Genomic DNA, 25,590 nt, shown 5'->3' with positions numbered 1-25,590 from the left:
TAATGTTATTGTTTTTAATGGGTTTACTTCTTGAAGAAGAAATTAGAGCCAGTGAATTAAAGGCATGTATAAAATTTTAGGGAGTTCTGAATGTTCATTCAGAAATGTGATAGGGTTGATGTATGTACTATTTTTAATTACTTTTCTGCTCTAGAATATGAGCTTTTATTCCTATTGTCCCTTCTACATTATTGAAGAAATAGTCTTACTCTGAGGTAAGATAGAACTTCTGAGAAGTTGCCCTTAAAGAATTTACAGAAGACGGAGGAGAACCAGAGGACAGTGTCAGGAGAAAGGCACGGGAAACTGTACTAAGGAGGGTAGTTTAGATACAGAGTCTGCAGTATTTTAACTTTTACTGCTTGATTTTTATTTTCATATTTATTTTACATTAAGTGGTTTTTATTAAGATTGTCATTACTGGTTGTAATTATGTAAAAATGTTATTTATGAATTATGTTTAAATTTTTATTTTATATGTGTTCTAAATAAAGCATTGAAGGAGAACAGCTCAGAGGTTGTTCAACCTTTTCTAATGGGTTGTGGAACCAAGGAACCAAAGATCACTCAACTATGTTTGGCTGCCATTCAGAGGCTCATGTCCCATGAAGTGGTGTCTGAGGTAATGTGAAGATTTTGTCTGCACTGTGCACCTACAAATCAGATCAGGAGTTTTCTCAAGGAGAGAATAAAACATACCTGGTATTTAATATAGACCAGTACTTGGAGGACATGGCTCCATTTTAAAGGGTTACCAGATTGTCCCCTTCCTAAACACTCAGTGTAGATGGGGTGAATTTTGTCAAACCATCTGCAGTCGAAGAAGTCACACGTGCCCAGTTGCCTAGTCGCACCCGACTCCTCCTGGCCCCGTGGACTGCAGCCCACCGGGCTTCTCTGCCCACGGAGTTTTCCAGGCGAGAATACTTGAGTGGGTTGCCATTTTCTACTCCAGGGGATATTCCCAAACCCTCATCTCTTGCGTCTCCTGCATTGGCAGGAGGATTCTTCACCACCAGTGCTACCATAGTTCATTAATATAGATAATTTTGAGAACCAAGCAAATTTTCAGTATCAGTGATGAAGAATATCATGAATTCATGAATTCCTTTTTTAAAGGTAGGAGAGAAAATCATGACTATTTCTTAGATTGTCTGAAGTGTTGCTCATTAAGGGTATTCATATCTAACCTCATGATGGTAAAACAGGAAAAACGTTGTATTATTATGAATCTGCATCCTGCTTGTTTATTTAACTTTGTACTTCATAGGGTACTTTTTAATAGAAATGGTAAATTATTTTGCCTTTGGTATAACATTCTAAACAGTATCAGATTTAATTGAGTTCGTAAATGTGTTGTTAAGTTGTATTTTTTCTTTAACTTGTTTTCCCCTTGTCAATGAAAATAATATGTAAGACACAGTAACAGACTCATAATTTGTATATGTTTATATTCATAAGTGTCCAAATGAAATATACCCCTATTATTTTAGAAATGAGCCTTGATTTTGGCAAGGTATTTCGGAACTGCATGTTGCTGTTTGCCTGTATTCAAATGGTACATTTTAAATCTTAAAGCATTTTTTTTTTGAGAAGAAAATTAATTGGTTGCAGTTCTTGAATTAGTTGAGAGACATGTGTTTGGATCTATAGATTTAGAAACATGGGTTTTTGTTAATGTGATCAAGAAATTCTCTCCAGGTGAGATTATATTTGCATACTTTTTCTTGCTTAGGGACCCAAAATACCTATATTTTATTTGTTGACAATAATTAAAATACTTGTTTTACAGACTGCAGCTGGAAATATAATTAACATGCTTTGGCAGCTAATGGAAAATAGTCTTGAAGAACTTAAGCTGCTTCAAACAGTTCTTGTTCTTTTAACAACCAATACAGTAGTTCATGATGAGGCACTCTCTAAGGTAGGAACCTGTTTGTCCAAGTTCATGAAGTGCTTTGGGACAGTATTTGGATAAGGTGACCGAAAGAGGAAAGCCTAGTGCTGTTTGAACTAAAGGCAACTTTCCTGTAGCTGTTGTGATAATGCACGTTGCATGTTAAAAGCCCTCAGCGCCTTACTTTCCACAGATCAGAGGTGATGTCAGGTTAGGGTGATTAGACAGACTCCCTTGGCGATAGCTGACAGGCTTGGTTATGAATACAATGTGGAAAAAGAAAGGTAGCAGAAGAAAAGGAATAGAGAAAGAAGAAAAGAAAACGGCATTCGTTTCCAGGTATCAGTGTTGTCCACAATCACCTTGGGTGTTCCTGACAGCTCTCTGTTTCAAACCCCTTTCAAAATAATTTCACGTGTGAAATGTATGTAAGCCAGATACCTTAAGTCTGTCCCTGAAGCAGCTGGAGAAGTGTCATTTTGGCGTTAATACTAGATAAGGCTGCACGTATGAAAGCTCTTTCTCATTTCCACTCTCCTTGAAACATATAACAACTGTTATATTATTTGTTTCATCTTTAAATTTTTTTAAAAATTGTGAAATATTTCTAAAGAACAGAAAGTACAGAGAGTAATATAAAAATAGCCTCAATTAATAGTTTATTATTTAGGGTAAAAGGTGCATTTCACATTACCTTTGCTAATCTTATGTGTCTTTGTATTCACTGAGAGTTTGAATTTTTTAAAAATAATGAAGTTTTTGTAGCTTTATTGTATAAAAGAGTGGGACTTTTAGCATAGGTGATTGAAACAGCAAAACATAAATTATTTGCAGTTACAGCAGATAAAGATAATAACCATATTCATCAACTTATTTCATGCTAAATGAAACTTGTTTTTTTAGGCAATTGTTCTTTGTTTTCGACTACACTTCACAAAAGATAACATTACAAATAATACAGCTGCTGCTACAGTGCGACAGGTTGTGACTGTTGTTTTTGAGAGGATGGTTGCTGAAGATGAACGACACAGGGGTAAAGTGATGGGAGTTGTTTCCTTTTGCCTGTGGGTGGCTCTAATGTCCATGGTTATTCATTTAATGATTGTCAGTCATTCCCCTATGAACTTAGGCTACCTAATAATTAGAATACTTTAAGAAGTATATTTAACGTCTTTATTATTGATAATGGCAAACCAAAAGATAAATCTCTCACAGTTTTGTCACCCTAAGAAGTGGACCCTGTTTTCTGTATTTAGTTCTAATATATTCAAAATTTTGTATTGAAGATGGTAATAGCACATTTTACACAAAGTGTTGCATTGTAAGTATTTTTAGCCAAACATTACATTTGATTATTTTGTGTTACATTTTAACTTTTGTAATTGAAATTTTAATTGGTTGCATTATATTTTGTGGCTATTCTATAATTTCATGAACTACTTATGTTCTGTAGTTCAGTATTGTTCTGAGTGTCTTCCTACATATGTATTTCCATTTGAATTATTTCTTTGGAGTAAATTCTCAAAAGTGAGCTTCCCTCATGTGAATTTTTGTCTTTGCCTATTAATATGTATTAATCAAGAATATTTATTAATGTAAAGCCTACTCTTCATATTTTCATCAAATCCTTTTATTTTTAATTTTTAACATCTTCATGATTTGAAGCATTTCCTAAAAACTTAGACATATCCTGTCACAGAGTTTATAGACACTCTGTTTCTGTTACAATTTTTATAATTTGATAAATTTTAAGTTTTTTTATTTGCTATCCTTATTAGATGAAAAGTAAAAACTTGCTGCATTATTAGTTGAAAGGATCATGAGGTGCTATAATCAAGAGCAGCCTCTCTGTTTTATGGAGTCAAGAAACAAAAGATTAAACTTTTTTTTTTTTAGATTTTTTCACCCCTAAACTCTTGATATTATACAGTCTTTCATATCATTTGGTGTTATTTTGGTAATATTGGTAAAAAAAAAAAATAGCAATACTAGTAAATGATAGTTCTGCCTACTCTAATAATTACTTCACTTTATCTGAATTTAACCATTGGTCAAATTTTTCACATTCTGTTTCAGGCATTTTTCATCTATTTGTTTATTAAAATATTCCCGCTAACTTTTGTCTCACTTTTCCAAGGGGAAATGCAGGTTGAATTCTAACAGTTTGAAATATAAAGGAATTAGACATAGAGGTTAAAACAGAGCAGTTCTCCAGTTTGGATATACCATAATCTCAATACAATTTCTAAATTGATAGTTTTGGTTGTGTGTCTAATATCACACTTAATACTTTCTAATAAGGTAGAAAATATTTAGAACCTCTTCCTTTTCAAGTAGTCATTAGTCACGATTTATTTGAAACAGACTGCCATAACTTACAGGGAATAGTATCTTGTTAGTATTCAAAGAAATTGAGAAGCCCCATTCTAGGTGACTCTTCGCTGGTCAATATCTGTAAATGACGTAGTACTTAATGGCAGATCAAGCAGTTAATTCTCTTGAAGATGGTGAGATTATAGAGGAATTAACTGTGGTAAATATTTATATGTTTGATATTTAAAGGTACATTCAAATATGACATGGGTTTCAAATCCATGAAATAAAAGGACTAGAGAAAGGGGTACTAGGAAAATCATATGTATGGACAAAGATAATAAGCTTATTAAAATGAATATGAGATGTGCTCGCTTCGGCAGCACATATACTAAAGTTGGAACGATACAGAGAAGATTAGCATGGCCCCTGCGCAAGGATGACACGCAAATTCGTGAAGCGTTCCATATTTTTTAAAAAAGAAGAAAAAAAAAAAGAAAATAAAATGAATATGAGATAGTGAAGAGTGGTTTTTTAATGATACAATGTATCAAAATGTAATTCCCAATTTTTCTTTCCATTTTGGAGGCATGGTTCTGAACTTAAAGTTTATAATTCTGCGAATACATTCTTACTTTCAATATACCTTTTAGATGGTGCATATGATTTATTTAAAGCACTGTGAAATTCTAAAACCCTTCTTATTTTGATTGCAGATATTACAGACCAACCAGTACTAGTCCAAGGAAATAGTAACAGAAGATCTGTCAGCGCCCTCAGACCTTGCGCTAAAGATGCATATATGCTTTTCCAGGTAGTTACTTGATAAGGGTGATTTTTATAATAGAGTGTAGTTTTGTGTGAATTGTTGATTTTGGAATCTTGTATCTGATTTAATTTTTAAGGGTTTTTTTTTTCATTGTTATTTTAAAGTGTCAAAAAGTAGTATAGGTTTTAAAAGAAAAAAGTCGTACAAGTTTCCTCCACAGTATCTGACAGTAGCACACTTCTGTGAAACTTCAAAATGCCTTAAGTGGAAAAGCAATTACCTTAGGACACAATTACCTAACGAATGCACAAAATAAATCAGGATAAAGCACAAACACACACACAGCTCAAAGCTTTGGCAGCTTGATGCGGAGATGCTGAGTATGGTTCCTAGAAAAAGAACTTGAAGGTACCACTCTTGCTGCTGGGGGTGCGTGCCGCCTCTGTTATGGGCTGCCTACAAAACAAACACAGAACATGGTTTTCATTTTTGTCTTTTTTTCCTTTTTTAAAGAAAATTGAAAATCTTCAGATTTTCTCCTGGTTAAAGAAAACAGGTGCTAACCTAGGTCTTTTGTAAAAACTAAGTGGTGAAGAACTTTTGGAAAACATGTGATATCTGTCTAAAACATTAAAGAGCGTCTATACCTAATTAGCATGATAAAATATTATGTTTCACTTTAAGGAAATAAAATGAGTGAAATCCTGAACTAGCTATATTAGGAATGACTAGTCATATAAAATACTTCCTTTAATAGAATTAAAGTATTTACTTAAATTCTGCTCTATCTGATATAACATGATATACAAATACCTGATTTTTACATTACTTATCATGAATAAAACAAGATTAACTTGCACTAAAAATTTTATTAATTTTGATTAAAGAGTCTTTAAAACAATGTTAGAATAAGTGTTTGTCTCTACTCTGTATATTAAGTTTACTTACATAATCAACTATACAATTAATTAAAATTTGAATTGTCAGTACTTAATTTCTAAGGAATAAAACCTACTGATAAGAAGAGATACTTCAAAGAATTTTTTATGAACTATGAATTTTGAAAAGGACATTGCATTCCAGCGTGTGAAATATTTTATTTATTTTTTATTTATTGTTTGATTTATTTTCTAGGACCTTTGTCAGTTGGTTAATGCTGATGCCCCTTACTGGCTAGTAGGTATGACAGAAATGACACGAACATTTGGCCTTGAATTGCTTGAATCAGTCCTGAATGATTTTCCACAAGTCTTTTTACAAGTAAGCCATTTGTGGTATCTTGCAACAAAATTAATCTTTCCTTTTTTTCACAGATAGTTTTCAAGAAAGCAAGATGTATTTTTCCCCCACATTAAAAGATGCAAAAAATTATAGCTTCAGACTTTAAACATAATAATCTACTGTTAGCTTAACTTTTGTTGTGCCCAAGCATTTTGAAATTTTAATGTTAGAAGGAATCCCTAGAGTCTGTCTGGTCAAGCATTTCCCAATCTAAGGGTGTATGAAGGAGCTCTTTTTATAATGTTTATAATTATATGTAATTATATATATTATAATGTTTATGATGTGAGCTCTTTTTATAATATTTAAAAGCGTTAAAAATTGTTGCCAATTTTTGTTTGTATGCAGCTGTGTGCTTTCACGTAATTCAAATGGAAAAAAGAAGTCATCAGTGCTTATTTAATAAATTTAATGTGCTGTGCAGAATGTTTCAAAACAGTTGATGGGGGAAAAGTGAGAAAGAATTCAAACTTTTCATTTTACTTGTAAGAAGCTAAAGTCCAAAAGTGATTCAGTGATTTACATGGGGTTCTTTAGTTATTTGCAGATCTTGAACTAAAATTTAAAACTTTTAACTATACTCCAGCTCCTTTCCCTAATATGCTGCCCCTCCCTAGATCAGCTCTTTGATCCTTGCTCTTATCTACAACACGAGTGAATCAAGTGCCACCAAAGTAGAAGACCCTTTAGCCCAGGAGTCAGTACTGAAATTTTTACTACATGGCTTACAGTTTTTGGTCCATATTAGATAACTCTTCAGAGCTTTCAGTGGTATTGGACAATATTAACTGAGGATTCCCTTTCTTGTATTAGCATGGGAGAAGTTAAGGTATAACTTGATTCATAGTCTTGTATAAACTGATGGTTGTAACAGCTACGACTTTTGACTGCCTACTCCCTGCTAAACTTTGCCAAATTCCTTACAATCTTTAATCTTACAATTACAATCTTCCTTACAATTCCTTTAATCTTCGCAAATACCTGAAGTACCAATTATTCCTGTTTTACCCAGGAGGAAGCTAAGAATTTGAGGGCTAACTAACTTGTCTAAGGGTTCATAGTTTGTGAGTGTCCTCATCCTTTAGCGTCACTGTCCTTTTTGTTCCTAAATGGCCCACGTGGACTCCTGCTTGAAGGCCTTTGTGCTTACTGCTGCTTGGGCCTGGAATGCTTTTCTCCCGTGTAGCTTGTTCTCTTCCTCTCCTGAGGACTTAACTCAATGGTCAACATACCAGACAAACCTTCCCCACCACGCTGTGCAAAATGGCAGCTTCTTTTCCTGGCAGCACCCTTGTCTTTCTGGCTCCTTGTCATTTTTCTGATTACTTCTTGACATATGTGTTTGTACATGAGTTAGTCTATTTTTTCCCCTCATAAAAAAGTAAGTTCTATGAGGCAGGGACTTAGTTCAGTGTTGTACAGTTGCCTATAATAGTGCCTGGCATATGGCAGGTATTTGATAAATATTTGAATAAATGAGTGAATGAATTGGTAAATGAATTTGAATTAGAATTTTCTGTCGTTTGAATTACATTTTCTAATTTTGTAGGGAAAAGTTTGAAAAAATGGTTTCAGATTTATTGTGCCTAAAATAAATCTATTCTACTTTATTCTTCTTGCTATAATCCAGAGGAGAAAAAAGAATTACCTTGTGTAAGATCCTAAAGTTTACTCCTCAGTTCAGTTCAGTTCCGTCGCTCAGTCGTGTCCGACTCTTTGTGACCCCATGAATTGCAGCACGCCAGGCCTCCCTGTCCATCACCAACTCCCGGAGTTTACTCAGACTCATGTCCATCGAGTCGGTGATGCCATCCAGCCATCTCATCCTCTGTCGTCCCCTTCTCCTCCTGCCCCCAAGCCCTCCCAGCATCAGGGTCTTTTCCAACGAGTCAACTCTTCACATGAGGTGGCCAAAGTATTGGAATTTCAGCTTCAGCATCAGTCCTTCCAATGAACACCCAGGACTGATCTCCTTTAGGATGGACTGGTTGGATCTCCTTGCAGTTCAAGGGATTCTCAAGAGTCTTCTCCAACACCACAGTTCAAAAGTATCAATTTACTCCTACAGATCCCTTAAAAAACTAGGAATAAAGCTACCATATGACCTAACAATCCCACTACTGAGCATATGCCCTGAGAAAACTAGTTGAAAAAAACACATGTACCCCAGTGTTCATTGCAGCAGTATTACAATAGCTGAGACATGAAAGAAACCTAGATGGAATCTAGAAAGATGATACTGATGAACTTATTTGCACGGCAGCAGTGGAAACGCAGAGATGAGAGAAAAGACTTGTGGACAAAGTGGGGAAAGAGAGGGTGGAACGAATTGAGAGAGTAGCGTGGAAACATGTACAACACCATATGTAAAATAGAGAGCCAGTGGGGATTTGCTGTATGAAGCAAGAAGCTCAAATGCAGTGCTCTCTGAAAACCTAGAGGGTGGGAGGAAGTGGGGGAGGTGGGAGGGAGGTTCCAGAGCGAGAGGGCACGTGTATACCTATGGCGACTCATGTTGATGTATGGCGGAAACCAACACTATATTATAAAGCAGTTACCCTCCAATTAAAAATAAATTAAAAAATGCTCCTATGAAGTTTTCTTCAAAAGATAAATATTTGTTTTCATTCACTCATTATTCACTCATCCAATCAGAATTTACCAGTACTTTACAGTCTGCTGGTGAATGTGTTGAATGCAAAGGATTCAGTATTTAAATAAGATAGATAAAATTCTTGCCCTTACTGTGTTTATCAGTCTAATTGGAAGAAACACATTACTGACTGATAAACTGTGATGAGTGCAATGAGGGAAAAGTATAAAAAGTGCTGTGAAAATGAGTAACATAGGTACCAAACCTAATGGAGAGTTGGTGATGATGAAGGCTGTGAAGCTTTTACCTGAAATATGAAGAGAAATAGGTAGTATAGGAAACGAATATTCTAGAGCAGTGACTCTAAGAAAGGATCTGCCTTCTCTTTTAGAAAATAAGCTCTATAAGAGCAGGGACAAAGTTGAGCTTAAACCTGAATTTCGCAGTGACCACAGGACTGGAAAAGGTCAGTTTTCATTCCAATACCAAAGAAGGGCAATGCTAAAGAATGTTCAAAGTACCACACAGTTGTCCTCATTTCACATGCCAGCAAGGTCATGCTCAAAATCCTCCAAGCTAGGCTTCAACAGTAGATGAACCGAGAACTTCCAGAAGTACAAGCTGGATTTAGAAAAGGCAGAGGAATCAGAGATCATTTTGCCAACATCTGTTGGATCATAGGAAAAGCAAGAGAATTCCAGAAAAATATCTACTTCTGCTTCATTGTCAATGCTAAAGCCTTTGACTGTGTGCATCACACACACGAACTGTGGAAAATTCCATGGTTTTTCCAGTAGTCATGTATGGAAGTGAAAGCTGGACTATAAAGAAGGCTAGCACCAAAGAATTGATGCTTTTGAACTGTGGTGTTGGAGAAGACTCTTGAGAGTCCCCTGAACTGCAGGGAGATCCAACCAGTCCGTCCTAAAGGAGATCGACCCTGAATATTCATTGAAAGGACTGATGCTGCAGCTCCGATACTTTGGCCACCTGATGTGAAGAGCCGACTCTCTGGAAAAGACTGATGCTAGGAAGGATAGAAGGCAGTAGGAGAACGGGACGACAGAGGATGAGATGATTGTATGGCATCATCGACTCAACAGACACGAGTTTGAGCAAGTCTGGGAGATGGTAAAGGACAGGGAAGCCTGGTGTGTTGCAGTCCACAGGGGTCGCAAAGAGGTGGACGTGACTGAGCGACTGAAGAACATCACGATTCCTGGTACACGTTACACAGTTGGCAGTAAATGCTGAGTAAAGCACTGAAGTGTGAGGAAGTAGGCAGTCTTTTACCTTCTTCAAAATGAACTAAGTGAATTACAGAACTAATTATATTTTATTAAAGATGACTTCTGGCTTTATGGCTTGAGCTGTGGAGAATATTCTATGAGCAGAACTTTTGCTAGAAAAGGTAGTATGTTCAGCTTTGAACTTACTCCTTTTGAGATACCTAAGTGTACACAGAATAGTAGTTTGATTTATATATCTTGAGCTTGAAAGTAAGATTTTGGGCTCAAGTTATAAACAAACTTCACTGGCACATGTGTGAGTGAATGAGATCACCTATGGCGATAACATGGCATTCTGGAGTTCTGAGAAACCTCATTGTTAAACAGTTGGGCATGAGAGGATGAGCATACGAGAGACTCAGAGCATGGAGGCCAGGAAGGTAGGAATGCATTTGAGCTTTCCTTTTAGGAATCAGTTATGTCAGGTCCTTCAGTGAGAGTTGGTAAGACTGCAAAGGCAGTGTTTGCTTTGGCCACAGATAAATACATCATGATGTGTATAACAAGAATAGTTTAAATGGAGATGGAGTATAGATTGATGGGGATTGTTTAGGAAACACAGTTGTAGTTGAATAGTGAGGGGAAAAAGTTAACATAAAACTTTTAGGAGTTGTCTGAAATATTTACGAGTTAACTGTTACGTAAGACTTTAGCAAAGGATGAAAATGGACTTAAGTATGATTTTCATTTTGTCAGTCAACGAAACTGCTATAGATGTGGAAGTAGAATTTCAAACCACATAACTTAAGAAAATTTTATTTTTAAAATTTGTTTTTTGGGGGGCTATAGGGGTCTTTGTTGCTGTGTGTGGGCTTCTCCACTTGCAGTGAGTCCTCTCGTGGCCGTGCACAAGCTTCTCACTGCAGTCATTTCTCTGGTTGTGGGGCACAGGCTTTAGGGCATGCAGCCTCAGTAGTTGTGGCACGCAGGCTTTGTTGTTCCATGCCACGTGGGATCTTCCTGGGCCAGGGATTGAACTCGTGTTTCCTGCGTGGTGGGCGGATTGCTTGCGACTGAGCCACCAGGAACACCCTTCATAAGATCCCATTTGCTGGGGGGGAAGAATTAAAAGTACATTAAAATGAATTTAAAATCTAGAAGGACATATGTTTGGAGTCAACAGTGACTCACTAACTTATCTCTGGGAGATACTAAGCAATACTTTTATTTTTATCTTTTTACTTCTCTATGTTTTCTTTCCTTTTTTCTGCTAGTAAACCTGTATTTTTTCTTGAATGAGTCTGATTTTTTAAAAAATACATTTTACAAATTAAAAAAAGCTACTCTGTGCCTTATCTTTCCTTTTTTGTAAGATTAAAGGATTGGATTGGTTGATTTTTATTTTTGTATCTTTGTTCTTGGCCTCAGTGAAACTGGGTTGGTTAAAACAACAGAATAATTTTTATATTTGAGGTTAAACATTGACTGTAGACTGGACCCTTTTTTGTTAGTATAATAAGACTACTTTTGGCTAATATATTGGGGGAATTAACAAGTTAAGGGAGGTTTTCTGTGTAATATGCCATAATTATAAGTAAAATTTAAGAATTCTCTGTAAGATTCCCAGACTTTAAAATAATTATGCTTGTTTGTTATTGTGTTTTTTTATCAACTCATTGTGTTCTGTTCAAGTGATCTAATTAGAACAAAATATTAATTAATAAATCTGCGTGTGAATAGAATTATCTTCACAAAATAAAATCTGAATTATATAATTTATTTACTTTACTAATCAAATTTTCTCCTCTCAGCTTCCTGTTTAAATGCTTTACCTGTTTGAATTTGTAAAATCTATTTTCTTTTGTTTTTTATGTTTTTAATTGCTAGAATTGCTAGTGTCCTACTGAAATTAAAATGCCTAGTAATTAACATCATTTAATTCCACAGTTATTAAATGTTCTTTTTTAAATTTCAGTTCTTTTTAAAACTTCTTGAAATATTATCATTTGATCTTATATTCTCAAAGAGGAATACTAATTTCAGAATTGTGTGTAAACTTTAAAATAAACTATATAAACTTATAATTTTATTCATACTGATTATTGAAGATTGTTATTAACTGTGAGACTTTTATAAGCATTAAGTACAAAGTAAGTTAACTCTTTTTTTTTCTTTCTTTTTTTTTAATCTTTGCAAATAGCATCAGGAATTTAGTTTCCTCCTCAAAGAAAGAGTATGTCCTCTTGTGATAAAGCTCTTTTCTCCAAATATAAAATTCAGACAAGGTTCCAGCACTTCATCTTCTCCAGCACCAGTTGAAAAACCGTATTTTCCCATCTGCATGCGTTTGCTGAGAGTAGTATCTGTTCTGATTAAGCAGTTTTACAGTCTTTTGGTAAGTGCTAATTTTCATATGTGTTTGTGTATGTAATTGCATGAAGCCTCTTCTGAAAACAGGATCTTATTATAGTGTATTTAGCTATTTCAGTTAAACAAACTTTTTTTTTTTTTGAGTACTTATAGGTAATCTCCAAGGTATTTGAAAGTTCATTCTTTCCTTTCTTGAAACTCTCTTGTGTTTATGTGGTATTTTATACTCGATAATCCCACTGCATTTTATGCTTCATTGTTTTCTTAGTTCTTGTTTTTTCTTCTCTCCAAGGCTGCCAGTGCCAAATTTTTTTTAATACCACCATACATATGACCTATTGTAAAATTTGGTGAAGTGTAGCATTAGAAATTAATTTTTATTTTCAGTCCAATATTATATCTATTTTGCATACATTTTTGGATGCAAGATATATTGTGATATTTTTTATCATAATTCTATGTAATGATTGACTCTTAAATATTAAATAATGTTTTTCAGAGAAAATGGTATTTTATGATATATTTCTTTAAAATTTTATTTTAAGTCAAATTCAGCAGTTTATAATTCTTTAAATTTATATCCTTAATTTTAATTAACAAAAGTAATTGGTTATTGATCATCTACTGTGAAAAGTCAGTATGCTAAATGTTAGCAATAACCAACATTATAAACTATTAGATAGTATAAGTAGTTTATACTAAATTCTATGGAAACTTGAATAAAATTTGTTTTCTATATTTATGGTACACTTATCATAGATATTCTTTTCATAGTCCAAATCCATTTATGTAAAATGCATTTTGAAATAATGTTTATAAGCACTGTAGTTATGATTAGTTCTGGCCACATGAGATATATCCGTAAGGTATTTAATACATTGCTTGGAAATGCTGTAGGAAATCAAGTCATTTCAGAATGTGTTGCTGTTTAGGGAACTGTGAATTGTCAGGGTTTGGTGCCAAGGGTTTGAGAGTCTTCTGGTGTACTCATCTTTGTTGGCTTGGACTATTTTGTTCTAACTTTTTAAAAATTACAATCATTGTTCCCCACAAATGTAAGTATTTGATATAATTTCCAATAATTATACTTAATTGATAAGCCAAGACTTTGTTGTCTAATTATGTACAGTTAAAATGGGGGGAGATTCTCTGAGTCTTTATGTTGATTGGTGGTGGTGGTTTAGTGGCTAAGTTGTGTCTGACTCTTGCAACCCCACGGACTATAGCCTGCCAGGCTCCTCTGTCCATGGGATTCTCCAGGCAGGAATACTGGGGTGGGTTGCTATTTCCTTCTCCAAGAGATTTCCCAACCCAGGAATCGAACCCTGGTCTCCTGCACTGCAGGCAGATTCTTTACCTACTGAGCTAGGAGGGAGCCTTACTTTTAGAAATTTGGAAAGGTGTGTCAGCATTTGCTAAAAGTTAAAGGTAGATTAGTTTCTCTAAAGATGGAAAGCTTATATCTGTTAGTTGTTGTATTTTCTGTATTGTATTTGTTTACAGTTTGTCTCAGTCCACAAACTTAAAAAAAACAAACAAGAAAAAAATGTAAACCGGAGTGACAAGTGATAGAATAGGAAGCTCTAGGCACTCTCTCCCCTACAGAGACAAAAACTTTAAAATATACAGAACAGATTGCCTTCATATGAACTTTAGAAACCAAGCTTAGAAATTATAGCACCCCAGTCAAGTTTAAGGCCAAGATAAGTTCCTTAGAGTGGTTAAGAAAGCCCAGTGCACTTTCCTGCCATACCCCATCCCACCCCTGGCATAGCATGGTATGATCAAGAGAAAATTCCTAACTTATGGATTCTCCTTCATGTAAAAAAGAAGGGTGAAATGTGCAACCAATATCCTGACTTTTGGGGTACTGCCCAAGGAACTGATTTTTGTCTTACCTGACTCTTAAGACACTGACAAGAAAGGCCGCAACATACTTGGCTGCCAGGGGTCTGCTGAGAACAAAGTCAAACCCTGTGGCTTGCTACAGTACCAGGGAGATTATAGAATAACACAGATACCAGTTCAGTCACTCAGTCGTGTCTGACTCTTTGCAACCCCATGGACTGCAGCACACCAGGCTTCCCTGTCTCATCACCAACTCCCGGAGCTTGCTCAAACTCATGTCCATCGAGTTGGTGATGCCATCCAACTGTCTCATCGTCTGTCGTCCCCTTCTCCTGCCTTCAGTCTTGCCCAATATCACGGTCTTTCCCCAGTGAATCACTTCCTCTCATCATGTGGCCAAGTATTGGAGATCACACACAAACCCAGAGAACACGCTTTGACAGAGCAGCTGGAGGGGACCCCAAAATCTCTAGCTGGGCTGATTGATAAAGATCTTTTCCTCTACAAAAACAATAAAGAGTTTTTTTTTTTTTCTTCAAATGCCCAAATTTGAACAGAAAATGAGAATATATACAAATGAATAGGAAATCATGGCCCAAAGGAGGAAGATAAATTTATAGAAATTGTCTATATTGTCTAATTCTATAGAATAGAAATTAAAGAAATGTCGATCAGAACTTCCCTGGTGGTCCAGTGGTCAAGAATCTGACTGCCAGTGCAGGGGACCGTGGTTTGATCCCTGCTCTGGGAAGATTCCACATGCTGGGGTCAACCAAATATGTGCACTGCAACTTTTACATGCCCTAGAGCCCATTTTCCACAAGAGAAACTGCCTCAATGAGAAGCCTGTGCACCATAGCTAGAGAGTAGCCCCTGCTCACTGCAGCTAGAGAAAGCCCACTTAGAGCCACAAAAACCCAGCACAGCCAAAATAAGAAGTGGAGATCAGTGAGTTGCCCAACAGAATTCGAAATAACTATCATGAAGATGCTTTGATAGCTGAAAGAGAACATGGAAAACCAGTCAGAAAAATGGCATATGAACAAGATGAAACTATCAGTAAAGAGAGAAACTAACAAAGCACCAAATAAATTCTGAATTTGAAAAATACAGTACTCAGTTGGAAAAAACTCACTGAAGAAGATAGCAGACTGGATCAAGTAGAGAAAGAATGAGCAAAGTTGAAGACAGGTGATTTGAAATGATCAAGTCAGAGGAGCCAAAGAAAAGGAAATGAGCAGACCCTATGGGACGGCATCAAGTAGACCAATATGTGCACATCTAAGAAAAATACGCTGTGTCACTTTCACACTAACAATACCTCTGTAACCAAATGTGTGAATATTTTTCCCACACTGAGCATTCTCTGACAGCCAGGTGTCCTACGTTTCACTTGGATTCTGACATCTACCAGAGTTAGCAAAGGCTCCACAGGTGGTGCTTGTGTTAAGCAACCTGCCTGTCGGTGTGGGAGACGTAAGAGATGTGGGTTCGATCCTTGGGTCTGGAAGACCCCCTGGAGGAGGAAATGGCAACCCACTCCAGTATTCTCACCTGGAGAATCCCATGGACAGAGGAGCCTGGGAGGCCACAGTCCATAGGGTCACAAAGTCAGACAGGACTGAAGCAACTTAGCATGTACCGTGCATTAAGGTATCAGTCCCACGAGGCTGTCCCCTATATTAGATGCCATTCCCAAGTAGTGGATCTCCAGGTTACCAACTAGTTCTGTGTAACTTGGCTACAAATTGGAGGTTCCCATTATCCCCTTTTGGAGTTTGATAAGTTGATAAAGTGATTCACAGAACCCAGGGGAACATTTTACTACTGCTGATTTATTACAAAGGACTTTTTAAAATGCCAGTGAACAAGCAGATGAAAAGATACATGGGGTGATGTCTCCATATTTTGGGGATTTTTATGGAGGTTTCATCATGTAGGCATGATTGATTATTAACTCAATTTCCATCCATCTCTCCACTCCAGAGAATGGAGGGTGGGGATGAAAGTACCAGGCTTTCTAATCATGGCTTAGTCTCTCTGGTAACCAAGCTCTATCCCAGAGTTCACTGAGAGTTGCCTCATTAGAACAAAAGATAATCCTGTTACCCAGGAAATTCCGAGGGTTTTAGAAGTTCTGTGTCCGGAACTTGGGTCAGAGATCAGTTGTTGGAACAAAAAATGGTCCTAGCCACCTGTATTTACAAGGGTTTTAGGAGCTCTCCTAAAATCGGGTGGAGACCAACATATATGTTTCTTATTATTTCACAATGCATTATGGGAGTTTTAGATGAGAGAAAGGGGCAGAGAGCCTATTTGAACTAATGGCTGAAACTGCAGATTTGCAAAAGGAACATACAAATTCATGAAGCTCAAAAAATTCCCACTGGGAGGATTAATTCAAGAAACAAACTGAGACACATTATAATCAAGCTGTCAGAAGTCACAGACAAAGAAAACATTTAAAGCAGAAAACGAAAGGTGACTGTTCATGTGCAAGGGAGCTTTCATAAGATTTTCAGCAGACTTCTTAGCAGAAACCTTGCCAGCCAGAAGAGGATGGGATGGTATATTCACAGTACTGAAAGAAAAACTGTCAGTCAAGAATACTGTATCCAGAAAAACTTTCCTTCAAAATTGAAGGAGAAATGAAGTCTTTCCCTGATGAACAAATGCAGAGAGTTTATTATCTGTGACTATACCAAATATATGTCACTTCACTATTGATTTCCTAAATATTATCAGAGTTGTCTTGGGAGGGCTTCTCTCTCTTCCCTCTCTAAAATGCAGGTTTTAACTAAGATAAGGCTATGGGAAGAGAAGACATTTCTCCCTTTCCTCTTCATATCCACTAGCCTGTAATGGAGAACACAGTCTTTTTCCTGTTCTCCACAATAAGGCAGCCTTCTTACATCTTCACCATGACAAATGCTGAATTCACATTTTATTTCTGTTCCCAAGTCAGGAATTACCAGCTTAATTATCTTTTATTTTTATGAAACGATGCTGAATTTTATCCCTTCAAAATTTATATTTTGAAGCCCCATTGTGAACATATTTGGAGATGTGACCTTTGGGAGATAATTAGGTTTAGATGAGGTCATGAAGGTAGGATTCTCATGATAGAATTAGTGAGCTTATACAAAGTGTTACTGGAGAGCATTCTCTCTCTGCTGTGTGAAGACACAGTAGTAAGGCAGCCGTCTGCAAGCGAGGAGGAGAGCTCTCACCAAAACTTGACCATGCTGACACCCTGCTCTCAGACTTCCAGCCTCTAGAACTGTGAGAAATAAATTTCTGTTGTCTGGGTCGGGAAGATTCCGCTGGAGAGGCAAATGGCAGTCCACTCCAGCACTCTTGCCTGGGAAATCCCATGGACAGAAGAGCCTGATAGGCTACATTTCATGGGGTCGCAAAGAGTTGGACACGACTGAGCGACTTCACTTCACTAAGCCACCTAGGTATTTTGTTACGGCAGCTTGAGCAGACTAAGATACTTGGTTTCTGTCCACCAGTTCTGTTAGCTAGCAGTTCATCCGGTGTCTTTCAGAGCTATAGAAATCTTATTTTTAGTAATTTCAGATTTGGATGAAATTTCTGTTATTGAATGAATATATTCTGGCTATTACAAAGTACTTTACATTTATTAATTCATTTGGAGTTTACTACAACTCTATAGAGCAGACATTTGTATTTCTGTTTTACAGATGAAAAAATGAGGCTCAGGATATTTCTGTAGTTAGCCTGAGATCATACAGTTTGTTAGCTGCAGAGCGAGGATGTTAAGTAACCCTTTTATATCCCCCAAACCCAAGCTCTTAACCTCACTGCGTTTTATCCTTCACTGTTTTCTTCGTTCTCATGTCTTCCTCTTTCCAAGGCCAAGTTTCCTGTACTGCTCCTCTACCCGTCTCTGTAGTTTGACCTTAGTCTCCTTGATTTAGGGGCAGAATGAGGAGACAGAGCCGCACAGCCAGCTGCAGTGAAGATCAAATACTGCTGCTTGAATGAAGAGAAAAGCATACTTTTGTCTTTCACTCATCAGTTGGGAGTGATGACCGACTGATAAAACGTCCCTTTACAACAAGGCAGCTCTTGGACTGTGTTGCAAAGATGAATTCTTCACATAGGATATTAATTCCTCAGTGTTAAAATTTGTTAGGTTGAGAGTTGGCTCACTGGTGTGCAACAGTTTAGATGTTACAATTTCTTCAAAGTCAAAAGTTAGAAGTGTGGTAGTTGTGGGGTCAGATATGTGACTTGTGTGGAATTCTTCTCTTTTATTTCTCTTGTGTTGTCCTTATTTAAACTTGGAAATGATACATCTCCTAAAAGGCCTACCAGAGTAGTAATTTTATACTTTTCAGTTGTAGGATACCTTTATACTAAAAATATTGAGGTGCTTTCATTTATGTGGATTATTTCTAACATTATTTACTGTATTAAAAATTGCCTGAGTGATAGCAAAACCCATTTCATGTTAACATAAAAATTTATTTTTTCAAAAGATACCTACATTTTCCAAAGAACAAAAAGGATTGTTTTATATTCTTTTTGTAAATCTCTTTAATGTCTGTCTTAATAGAGATAGCTGGATTCTCCTACCTTCTTCTGTTTTCATTATTTTGTGGTATGTTGTTTTGGTCAAAGCATATAAAGAAGATCTGTCCTCAGAATGGTATATAGTTGGAAAAGGCAGAATGATTTTAAAGGCATTTTCAGATAATAGTATACATTGGTCTTTGATATTGTACCCAAACTGAACCAGTGACACTTTCTGAAAGGTGAAAAATATGAAACTATATTACATTTTTATACCCTGTGACTTTAAAATTCATTGATTCATCTGGTGCTTCATTCCATTGTATCCTTCACTGATGAATCATTTGTTGTGATTGAGCAGATGTTCCAAATGTTAACACTCTGTACACTACCAAAAATCATACATGTTAATATCAATGTTAATATCAGCAACCATTTATCAGAAAAGTCTTCCATTATTAAAAAGCTGCCCAGGTCATAGTAGCAGATACAGGTCTTCCAAAATTCTAATTTTTGTTTGAAAGCTTGAATCTTATCATATACAATAAATACTGTCAGTTGTTTCCCCAAAAGTGACAAGCTTATTTTGTTAAATTTTGAGAAAATGTCTACAGTATACATAAGTCAAAATAGTCATAATTTGCCTTATGCTCTTTTAGTTAAAATGGTCTCCATAGGAGAAAAAAAGTGACTAGGTCAGTTTGCAGCTGTATTTTCCTTGAGACAACCACTTTACTTTGATACACAGCAAAAGTACTTCATCTGTACTTGCTGTGACAAATACACAGAAAATTATAAATATATGCATGTATGGGTCAGAGTTAATAAAATCAATAGTTGATTTAATTATTGATTAAATAATCAATAGCTTAATAATTATCAATAACATGTATTTTATTTGTTATTTTATTTTTGTTCATTGTACTTGTGGTCCTTAGGTGAAGTAGAACCTTTTAATTTTATTGAGTGTGTGTAATGGTGAAGGATACAGTGACTCTAGTATGGTTTGGTGCTGCTGCCTTGAATCTCGCTAAAGCACTCCACCGTTGGTTTGAATCATCAGTACAGGTGTCAATACATTAAAAATGGCAAGTAATACATTAGTGTTCTTATGAAAATAGTGTGATGTTACAGATGTCCTGAAATGGTCCGAGGGGTCCATGGACCACACTTTGGGAACCACTACCCTGAAGAATCAGTGTTCTCCCCCAGTGTTCATTAGCTTATATCTTACTCTGTCTAGTAGCTCAGGAGTGTGAAGATAACTCATCTTCTGTTAATATGTCTCGAGTGATTGGAAGAAATAAGAATGCTCCAGTCATTCAGGTGCAGATATAATGTAGCCAGTACACCATATTCTTTCCACATTCTATCATCTGAGTTAGGTGCTCTTCTGCTCTTTGATATGCTTTGGCGCCATGCCCAGATGACTTTTTTTAGGAAGGTATCTTTAAGAAATCTACTAAACTTAATTATTAGTGTCTAGTATATCTCTCTTCTGCCTTTGACTTAGTGCTTTTAAAAAGGAATGTATTAGCTAAATTGACTTGGGCAAGTTCATTTTCCACCTCTGTATATATATATATATATATTTCTCTCACAAAGGATCTTATCACTAACAAATCTACTCGCTATAAGGTTGTTAACACTAAACAGCCCCTGGTAAATAGACTCTTGCATTTAAATATTCTCCAAGACTTTTTTCATTGTCTTCTAAGCATACAGTTATCTTATATACTTGAGTCCCTAGCAGACATCTATGTGATATTTCTATGAGAATATCCACCAGGATGACTTTGATTCATCTTAAACATCAGTTGTTTCTTGACTATTGTCTGGTACCAAAGGACTGTAGGAATTCGGAAACATTCATCACCCTTCATGCTAGTACGATGGTGTTCACGAAATACCTTTGTGCCACAAGAATTGGACATGGGCCATAGATACCTGTTTCATACAAGTGCAGCCTCTTGGGGGAAAGACTTAACTTAGATTCATAAGAGGCACCTTCCACAGATACCCTTGAGAGCAGGTCATTGTCCCCAGTTCCTAGCTTTCTGGTCAGAGTTTCACTCTTGGCAGGGAGGGAGGAAGTGAGAACAAAGCTCCAGTCCTCAGGAGAAGGGCTCTCCCTTTTGCCCAAATCACAAGATTTTAGTGGCTACAGTATAAAATTGAGTGTTTAATTTATACTGTAGTCACTTTTTTCATAGGCGAGACAATGAAAGAAGACTCTTCAAGGCAAGTTTTGTAACATTAATAACTCCTTTGATGGGGCTTCTCTGGTGATATAGTGGCTTAAGATTCTGGGTTCCCAATGCGGGAGGCCCAGGTTTGATCCCTGGTCAGGGAACTAGATCCCATGTGCCACAACTAAAGACCCTGCATGCTGCAAGTGAAAAACCCCATGCAGCCAAATAAATATTTTTTAAAAATTCATTTTGCTTTGATATACTTGATGTTTCTGAGAGCCTTTATTTTCTGGCTGCATAACCTAAGAGCCTTCAATTCTACCACCACTGTTAAATTCCACTTTTACTCTAAAACAGATAGTATACATTTTGAAGGAGCTACTCATGTTAAAATTGTTCAGTAGGTACAACTGTTGCCCAGGGAGTCAGTAGGATGATTCTTTTTTTTTTTAGTTCTTTAATAAAAGGGAGTAGTTTTAGTTAGAAAAAAATAATAAGCACTGTGTATATTTGCATGTCACTTTTCCATGTTTAGGGAATGTTTTTACTCTTTTCATTTTTCTCATTTGAGTTCTCAGCAAGGTGCAGGTTCTTTTATCCTTTATTTGTAAGAAGATTACCTGGCTTGTTATCATCAAAGTTGGTGGATAAAGAAGCTGAGCCATGTGACTTAAGATCCTACTGCTTTTCAACCATATCAAGTTTAGGGCAGTCACAAACCTGCCTGTGACTTCCTAGTCATAGCAGTCTAAGGATTATACTGTTTTTAGTTATTCCTCCGGCATTATCCTCATGATAGTGTTCTATGTTTAAAGCATCTACCTAAAAGTCGTTAGAAGATACCAGCTGCTGAGACTTTGGGCTGAAATCCTGAGGGCTACTCTAGTCTCAAAACTCCTTGCCCCACATTATGCTCACTCATGTGGGGGCACCCCCAACTAAAGCGTTCAATAACCTGCTGTCCTTGGTGTAGGAGTACGATCCAGTTTGGCCTAGCAGCCACAGTGTCAAGTTCATTCTTACCTCTGTGAGGTCCCAGTGTGTCCTCAACAAATATATAACAGAAACAATTCATTAACCTTTGAACAAACTGGTTACTTTTTGTTTGTTCATTCAGTTATCAAACATTTAATGAATAATGTCAGGAATATGCTTTAAATGGCGTTACTAATTTACAGACAGCTTGCAGAGGAGTTGGTTTAATACCAAAGGTAAAAGCTAGTAGTTAATAAAGCCATGTACCTAGCCTTGTTCTGAGTACTTTGTTATATAAACTTACACCTGTCAACTGCCACAAGTTCCTTCTTGTTTTCCTACTGGAAAATATATGCTAAACATTCTTTGGCTTATTGCCTGTTTGTTTCTTAAGCGGCATAAGATCATATGAAGAATGTTCTGGTATACTGAAGGCTACTTGAGCATACGCGATACATGCTGTCTTCCAGGAATGAGGACAGCCTGGTGGTGCACTGTGCTTTCTAAAGAATAGGGATAAAAGATTAACGAAGTTAGAAGATCAGTAGGGTGAGTTTTTGAGGATATATTTAGAGAGACACTGCTTACTTTTACTGTTATCTTTTCCGTATATAACTACTTTTTTTTTTCTCCACTGCCCATTAAGGATCATAATTTATTTAAAAGTGAAAGGCTGTATTTGGTTTATCCATAGAACTGAGTTAAGAACAAGAATGTAACTTATTCTTAGATTTAAAGAAATATTATTAAAAATCTTATATTTTTTAGGTAACCGAATGTGAAATATTTCTGTCACTTCTGGTGAAATTTCTGGATGCAGATAAACCACAGTGGCTACGAGCTGTTGCAGTGGAATCAATACACAGACTTTGTGTGCAGCCTCAGTTGTTGAGGTAAAACCTCAGCAATATTTTGTTAAATGGATAGGTTAATATTTATGCTACTAGGGAAAGTTTATTTATTTCCAAATAATGATTTCTAAACAAAGAAAATTGTATATAATATGTAAATAGAGGGGTGTAAGTATGGACAAAAAGTGTGATTAGTGATTTCTATCAGTTGAATTTACTGAGTTAATATGACCAAGATAATTTTTTTAGGACACTGACCTCATTCTGAACCTTTGTCCAGAGTTAGTAAAATCACTCACGTATAATGAAGAAGTTTTAAGTATAGCATTGAGATTGATTGACCACCATTATTTTCTATTAAAAAATGTTAAAAATTTTAATATATATTTTCTCTAGAAACATTTAAAATTATCTTACAGGTCATTTTGCCAGTCCTATGACATGAAACAGCACTCCACCAAGGTTTTCCGTGATATTGTGAACGCACTGGGCTCTTTCATCCAGTCCTTGTTTCTTGTCCCTCCCACCGGAAGTCCTGCTGCAACAAATCAAGCTGGTAAAGGCTAAGTCACGTTTTGGTTTTTATATCCTGCCATAATCTACAGTATTCACTATTCTGAGAGGATACTGATTGAAATCTTCTGACTAGAGAAATTTGGGTTACCTAAGTGTATTATATACGTTTACTTTATAATATTTTATAAGATTTCTTTATAATATTTTATATATAAGTATAAAGACTTACACTTAAAGAGTAATTTGATCACACTGAGGTAGCTGTGTTTATTTCTTTCTAGAATATATTTTCTTCTCTAATATACTTTCAGTTCCTCTCGTCACATACGAACACAAGTTTAGGTACTAATTTTCATTTTAGAAGAATCTTCATTTGGTGCCTCTCTTTAAAGAATGTGGTTACTACTAAGGTAGTATCTGTCAGTCCTTCTTTTAACAAAACAGGTGAACATAATTTAAGTTTGAAAATCAGTGTATAACTTCTTATTCCCTTTAACTTCTTTCACTTTCAATTTTTACTTTCTGATTAGTGGTCTTTTTTATTCTTTACTCTTACCTCTACTAAAAGGTGATTTAACAAAAATATGTTACAATGTTTGTCATTATTTTTAGTTATTAGTACCTTTGATATAAGGAAGGAAATGGTGTTTTGGGGAGACCAGGAGATGCTCTAGTAACCAAAATAGGGTTGATAAATTTCATTTATTTGTGCATTATCCATTCTTACAGTATAGTATTAAAAAACTGACCAGGTGTTTGAATATTACAGATTTGTACTTAAGTAAATTGGTATCTTTGGTTGCTTTCCCTTATCTAACAGGTAACAATAATTCAGGTGGCCCTGTCTCAGCACCAGCTAACTCAGGAATGTTGGGGATTGGTGGAGGTGTTACTTTGCTACCAGCATTTGAATATAGAGGAACTTGGATACCTATTCTGACTGTAACAGTACAAGGCAGTGCTAAAGCAACGTAGTAAGTAGTAGTTGCATTATTTTGTAAGGAATGGAGTTTATATTTTATACTAAAGGTATTTCTTTCTGCATTATACTTAAAATTTTAAACATACTATTTCTAACATAATTAAGAAGTGATTTCTTTTGTCATCTTTTGAGAATTTTATCTATGACTGGATTTTGTTTTCTTTTGTTCTACTTGACGACAGTTAACAGCATTATAAAACAATGTGGTTTTTTAAGGACCTACTCACTTGTTCTGTATGACTTTTCAGTTTAACTTTGTGGTTTGATTTCAGGCCTTATGGACTTAGGTCTTCTGATACTGAGTAACTCTCGGCAAATTAGTTTACTTATTTAAAAATATCAGTGTCCTCAACTATAAAATGGGAGTAGTGATATATCTACCTTTCAGGATTCTATATGTGAAAACAGTTGAGTGTTTAACTGACTACACTTTAAGGGTTTAACACAGAACTTTTAGTTTAATTAATTAAAGTGTTTAATGGATTCCACATGTGTTATTTTAAAATTTTTGTTATTAGCCCTTTTCAGTTTAACAACAGTTTTTACATATTTAGCTGTGTATTGTTGATTTTTTCTTAAACCTTAATGAACTGAGATAGCAAACTTAGTGCTTACATAGATAAAGCAAGCAATACTACATATGTTTAACATTGCCACAGTTAACTGTGAGGCAGTTTAATTAATATATTTTTGAGTAACTGATACACATAAGGGCTTCCCAGGTGGCTCAGGTAAAGAATATGCCTGCCAGGTAGGAGACGTGGGTTCGATCCCTGGGTTGGGAAGATCCCCTGGAGGAGGAAATGGCAACCCACTCCAGTATGCTTGCCCGGGAAATCCCGTGGACAGAGGAAGTTGGTGGGCTGCAGTTCATGGGGTTGAAAAGAGTGAGACATGACGTAGCGACTAAACAGCAGCTGCAGTTGATACGCATGATTAAAACAGTATTCCAGTGACAGCAAATCAAGACTGAAAGTATGAAGCAGCGTCTCTGACTAGTTTAAATCATGAATTTATGTGGTGTGTCAGCCTGCATTGTGTTATCACAAGGATACTTCACTGTGCATCTTTTTATTTTGCCTGAAATTGTAAAAGTAAAGAATCATGGAAGACTGAAATATTGTTACTCTTAGTCATTTAAAAGACATTAAAGTTACTAAATGTCTCATATATGCTTTGCCTTGCTGTAAAGACTAATAATTTGAGTATACTGGAGTGAATGTAAAAGTAAA

The 25,590-nt window shown here is 36.0% G+C and overlaps 1 protein-coding gene and 1 non-coding gene across 7 annotated transcripts in view; both read left to right on the top strand.

Moving 5' to 3' along the window:
• The window catches only part of MON2 (MON2 homolog, regulator of endosome-to-Golgi trafficking), a 113,026-nt gene that overhangs the window by 23,806 nt on the left and 63,630 nt on the right, over positions 1-25,590 (top strand). For all 6 annotated transcript variants that reach the window (XM_061130934.1, XM_061130944.1, XM_061130927.1 and 3 more), the window contains 9 exons: positions 495-622; positions 1,793-1,924; positions 2,801-2,930; positions 4,927-5,024; positions 6,114-6,239; positions 12,283-12,477; positions 22,778-22,902; positions 23,280-23,416; positions 24,197-24,350. In XM_061130934.1, the coding sequence (XP_060986917.1) occupies positions 495-622; positions 1,793-1,924; positions 2,801-2,930; positions 4,927-5,024; positions 6,114-6,239; positions 12,283-12,477; positions 22,778-22,902; positions 23,280-23,416; positions 24,197-24,350 (1,225 nt within the window). The remainder of the gene's footprint in view (positions 1-494; positions 623-1,792; positions 1,925-2,800; positions 2,931-4,926; positions 5,025-6,113; positions 6,240-12,282; positions 12,478-22,777; positions 22,903-23,279; positions 23,417-24,196; positions 24,351-25,590) is intronic.
• On the top strand, positions 4,578-4,684 carry LOC133049475 (U6 spliceosomal RNA). Its single transcript, XR_009691334.1, has one exon. It is a non-coding gene; the product is annotated as a U6 spliceosomal RNA (small nuclear RNA).

Source organism: Dama dama, chromosome 3 (assembly GCF_033118175.1).
Source record: "Dama dama isolate Ldn47 chromosome 3, ASM3311817v1, whole genome shotgun sequence".
NCBI lineage: Eukaryota > Metazoa > Chordata > Mammalia > Artiodactyla > Cervidae > Dama > Dama dama.
Note: the sequence above shows the minus strand (reverse complement) of the source record. Positions and strands in the feature narration are given on the sequence as shown.